This window comes from Gavialis gangeticus, unplaced genomic scaffold (assembly GCF_001723915.1).
Source record: "Gavialis gangeticus isolate Ggan-Ray unplaced genomic scaffold, GavGan_comp1, whole genome shotgun sequence".
Lineage (NCBI taxonomy): Eukaryota > Metazoa > Chordata > Crocodylia > Gavialidae > Gavialis > Gavialis gangeticus.
In genome coordinates, this window is record NW_017729006.1 from 17,540,311 (window position 1) to 17,546,040 (window position 5,730).

At 40.9% G+C, this 5,730-nt stretch overlaps 1 protein-coding gene across 1 annotated transcript in view; it reads right to left on the reverse strand.

The window, feature by feature from the left end:
• The window catches only part of KIF15 (kinesin family member 15), a 65,772-nt gene that overhangs the window by 59,410 nt on the left and 632 nt on the right, over positions 1–5,730 (reverse strand). Inside the window, exons 2-3 of the mRNA XM_019508895.1 lie at positions 2,905–2,947; positions 1,725–1,908 (exon numbers count right to left, since the gene is read on the reverse strand). Coding sequence (XP_019364440.1) covers positions 1,725–1,908; positions 2,905–2,947 — 227 coding nt within the window. The remainder of the gene's footprint in view (positions 1–1,724; positions 1,909–2,904; positions 2,948–5,730) is intronic.

The following is a 5,730-nucleotide window of genomic DNA, read 5'->3' on the forward strand; positions in this document are numbered from 1 at the left end:
GGGGGGGGGGGGGGGGGGAGGCCCACAGGATGTGCATAATGTAGGCTCCCCAAAAATCCATGTAAATGGCCAGATAAGAAACCATACCTAAGCTTTACCTTGAGAACAAGTTTTACTCTTTACCTTTCCCATGCATAGGGGAGATCTTTAGGCCCTCACCAGGGAGGCTAAGTATCCTGGCCAACAGTAGATTTGGCAGGAGACCCTGATAGAAAGTTCAGAGGCAGGGGCTGACTTCTAACCTGTTGAGCTGAGGAAAAGCTGCCTTCTTGGGTTTAAGATTCAGAATAAAATCAGAATAGTTTTACTTTTTCTTTTGCTTGTTTATTCTTATTTACTGCCTCTAGCTCAACATATGGTTCCTGATTTCTTATGTTTGCTCTTGTTTTCATAATTTTTTTTTTTTGTTATAACTTACTTATTGTCAGGATAAGTGCGATTCCAGAGCATTCAACCATACAAGCAGTCCTCTTCTGTGGAAGGGGAGATCCATCTTTTCTGAGTGTATGACCAGATAAGGGTGCAATTCTTCTAGCTGCCAAATCCCCTATGCTAAGAGCTTGCAAGGCCTAGGTGAGATGGACAAAGCTGAGGCACCATCGATTGCAGGGTGACTTTTGGCACTTCTTAGTCTGTCCTCAGTAGTCAAGCAACAGATTCCAGAGAGGGATTTGGGAGTGAGGGGCACCCGTGTAGGTGTAAGAACACCCTGGGAGCTCCTCTCAAAGGCACGCCTGGCTGTATGAGGGGTCAGGGCATCACAGCTACTACCAAATGAAACTGAGTCGCATGTTACAAGGCAAAGGTTTCTAGGACAAGCAGAAAATGAAAGTGCAATGGGACTACTGTCCATCAAGTGTTCAGAATTTCAAAGAAGTAGCTACTTGGGAATTGGCTGAACATCATATGAAGAAAAAAAATTAAAGAAACCCTGCTTTACAATATTAGACATTTTATAATGGTACTGCTTAGAGCAAAAGATTGAGGTAGTATTCTAAAAATCATATAATCAGTATATCTGTTTAAAGAGCAAGTACACCAGAAGCTGACCTAACTACTCAAAAAGAACACCATCTCATATTAATCTACATAATTTTTTTTAATGAGTTAGACTGCTAGCTATTTTTATACAGCTAAGTTAGCAGCAAGGTTTAATTTCTATCTAAGGTAGTGGTTCTTAACCTTTTTAAATTTGAGGCATCCCTTGATAGACTCAACATACTCCTCAGAAAATGCCAACTCTTGGGGTTCACTTGTGTTTTAATTACAGAAAAAAACAGAGCAATTCACAACAGGTTAGAATGTTTTTGACACTACGGGAACCTATTTGAAATCCCTTGATTAATCTTGTAAATCATGTTTGCACACCTAACAATGGGTAACATTGTGTGGCACTTCACAGTACACTTAAAAGGATCTCAAAACACTCCAAGGAAACATGCCACTCTGGTTGAGAATCACTGGTTTATGGTATTACCATAATGTCTACAAATGCAAACTGAAATTCTAAAAAACTTTGATAAAATAAATTTTTAAAAGCACTGGAGAGAAAAAATGAAAACAGAACTTGCTTAGTGGTAGTTAAAACCTACTGTAGCATTACTACTAAGTATGAAAACAGGGATTCATATCTTATTAAATATTTTTTTTTTTTTTTTTTTATAGCCATTGCAACCATTTTTTCACTTTATCAGAGATTGTCAACCCCCTTTCAAAGCTGTTACCTGGGTTGTGTCTGTATTTGCAACATGGTCAAAAGTGAAGATCTTGGGTTCAGGCTTCGAATGCAGACGGATAGTATTTGATGAAAGAACTGATAAGCACAAGCCTTGATCCCCATCAGCTACTGCAGGGCCTTCTGAAGGAGGACGTACTCTCACATAAACCTTGATGGCATCACCTTCAGCACTAAATGAAGCAATGTTCATATATTTATCAAACAACTGAAAGACAGATTTCTAAATCGTGAGATTATAGTCGTCAAATTAAGGAAGCAAAAATTTTACATAGGCTTATCTGAAATTAGACTAAAATCTAATCTGTAAATTTGAATTCTATAAATCTACAACTTTAAGGTATGTTGAAAATTGCAAAATGAAGGAAAAAAATATTGTTTCATATAACCTGAAATTATACACCATTGGCTGTCACCAAGGCCAGATTAAAAAAAAGGCATTGAACATCTCCAGGGTTATAACAGTTAAAGTTATATACTTTGTGAAGAAGCATTAAGCCTTATCTTACTGGGCTCAAGCTTATCTGTTACTAGTAAAAAAGGAAGCAGCTGCGGGCAAGTGGCATGTTATGCCATACTTGCATAAAGAAAAGTTACTTAAAAACTGCCCTTTGAAGCATTTGACATTGGTCACCATAGGAAACAGGACACTGGAGTACACAGATCATGGTTGTGATCTAGTACCTATAATTCAACCCACTTAATTCAACAGAAGGACATACTAGTTAAAATTAGTCCAAACAGTTCTACACATGACCATTTCTTGGCCCACATTAAGATGGTTTTCCCAAAAGCTCAATGTATGGCCATATAAAAAACAGGCTATCAGGTATTCTGCAGTCACCTAAGATGACAGCCTCAAAGTTGGGTATATATACACATATTTACAGGCAAGCAGTTTTACAAGAGAATCCACAAGATCATTCATTCTGGCCCCCGCCCATGACAGCCACTACATTCACAACTATAAAACCCTAAAACATGCCATTAGAAAATGGCAGAAAATACAAGAGCACAGGTCAATATCCTACCACTATAGCAGCAGTTCATGGGAAGACACAAATTTCTATTCCACCACCACGTTTACAACTCTAAACCCTCAAAATCACTTTGCCATACAGAACACAGTTTAAAATGCACCATAAAACAAATAGCAAATAGATATTTACCTAAGTGAATTTGACAGAGATAATGCTGGATTGCGCACATCTCCTGTAAAACAAAAGGGGAACAACATTCATCAAACTTCACAGGAAAACCATTTGTAGCTATCAGTAAAGGATTAGGAGAAAATATTCCAAATTATATTGGGAGAGAGAAAAAAAGAAAGACATTTGCATACCCACAAAACCATTTAAACATGTTTTACAGTGTAACAGGCAATAATAGAAAGCTGCAAAAAATTTTCATCTGCCATATTCCTTTGCTAGATACCTGGTTTAGTGCTTCTGGCATATCTAGTGGAAGCACTAATCTTTCAAGGCAAACACTTGCATATGTTTAACTTTATGCACAGTGCAACCCTATTGAATTCAGTGGGGCTGCTCAAGTACATTAAGTTATGTGCATGTTTGCATCAGGCCACAGATTTTTAGCTATGGTTACAGATTCCCATATAACAGGAGTTTTAAAAAGTTTTAAAGCATAACAGGTAGATATCACAGAACATTAAGTTTTGACACATATTAGCCAAAAGAAATTTCATTGCATAACAGCTAAGCAGCTGAAATACTTTTACTTGAGCACTGTAAAAAAAAACAAACTAAGATGAACTCTATGAAATATCCAAACTTCTACCATCTTTGCTCTCACCATCAGCATAAAGAAAATAATTGTACTAGGACAGGTAATTCCACAAGATTCATTAATCCTCCTTAATGAGAGCCAGCTAGCAGTAGCCCAAAAGTTCAGCTACCTAGGTTTTACAGTGACTACTAACCTTGCACTAGATGAAGAACTTAGTGTTCATATCAGAAAAACTGCCACCACCTTCAGCAGACTAAAAGAGCATGAAATAACTCAAAGCTTACCATCAAGACCAAAATGCTAGCTACAAAGACACATGCAAGTGAGATATGAAGTAGAGGTGCACTGATACATCAGTCCAATATTGGATCGAAACCAAGATAGGGAAAATTGACAGCATCAGAAATTGGCTTTTTTTGCCTGATGTGGCCAATAAATGCTCTGTGCAGGTGTACAGCTGCAGCACTTATGTGGCCAGGAACGCAGCCCTGTGGTTCTGAGGCCAGCATAGGGCTGGCACAGTGTGGAGGCAAGGGTGGGGGGTAAAATTGAGGCCCCCCGCAGTGAAGGAGTGGGGCAGGAGCAGGTGCTGCTGAGCCAGGGAGAGGCACAGGATGGAGCCACGAGCAGCTCATCTGGAGGGGGGGTCTGCCACTACACATGGTGCCCCTAGAGCTGTGCGAGGTGGCACTGGGGCTCTAGCCCCCCCCCCCAGCACAGCCCGGCCCAGTCCCCTTGCCGGGAAGTGCCCAGCACAGGCCCTGGCTGCAGCCCACCCTCGCCCGGTGCACAGATCTGGGGGCACATGTCCCCCATGACCCTGTTGCTGCACGCACCCTAGGAGAACTGTTGTCGTTGCCCCCCACCCGAAAAGCCACTTGTTGCTCCATCCCATGCCCCGCCCCAGCTGAGCAACACCTGCCCCAGCCCCACTCCCTCCCTTACTGTGGGGGCCTTGATCTGCACCCCACCACGCCCCTTCCCCTACACCAAACTTAACCAGCCCAATGCTGGTCTCCAAGCTGCCCAGCTGCATATTGGAATCAGACTGGTTTGGCCAATATGGCTCCTTAAAAATCAGCCATCGGTACCAGCCCAAAAAATCTCTATCAGTGCACCCCTAATATGAAGGCATTTGTAATCGATCCTGACCAATAAGAAACCTTGGCAGGTGATCATAACAAGTGGCATCATCATCTCCACTAGGGCATCTGAGTTCACGACAGAAATTGACTCCAACAGCTTGAAGAGAAAAGAGGCCATAGGAAGCAAGCAGCTCCTGAACCGCCCAACCGTAACATATGCATTTGTATCCACTACCACAGATCATACTGATCTCTGATTAAACTATGATCACATGAGCTATCGGCAGACCATCTACATCATGGGCTGCAATATCCACTGTCTCTTGTAGACGAAAGGATGCCAAAACAAGCTACCACCTACTTAACCATGGTTAAATGCACCATAACAAATATCTGTAAGGCCCCCCCCTAACACATAGTGGGCTTAAGTCTGTACTTTGGCTTCAACAGCAGGACTTGCTAACAGCGTGAGGGAGAGGCTTAAGACTGAAACTTATCATCTCTACTACATCAACCTGCTTCCCAATGAAAGAATCCCAGACACACTACACCGGATATCTCTCAATTTACTCGAGGACACTGAAGCAACATACTATGCTATGAGCTTACAAAAAAAGCCAATGCAACTTTCAGACGTGGTGCATCAAAACTGCAAAATTACATGGTGACAAATGCAATAGTGAGATGGTGAAAACACAAGAATGAAAAATGCAGTCAGGGAAATCAATCAAGGCTTGCGGACAGAAGTGATATCTTTTATTAGACCAACAAGATTTTTACCAAAAAAAGTCTTTAATTGCAAGGTTTTGGGCACAAACAGCCTTCATCAGGCATCAGAGAAAAGACTGTCAGGGAAATCAGGAATATGTGTATATAATGAATGCAAATTAGTGTGTGTATATACATATGTACACACACCCAATTGATAGAAAATGAATTACTATATATTATTTATAAACGTGTGTATACACATAATTGATAGTTTGAAAACGTATATGCACACATATGTCCAACTGATAGTGCTAGGAAAATAATTAGGGAGCATGCATGTGTAACTGATCGTTAATTAAGATGTGTGTGATGAACTAGAAAATTAATTCTCTCTCTCTCTGGCTTACACCTATACACCCCCCCCCCCCTATATCTACATAATACATCAAGACG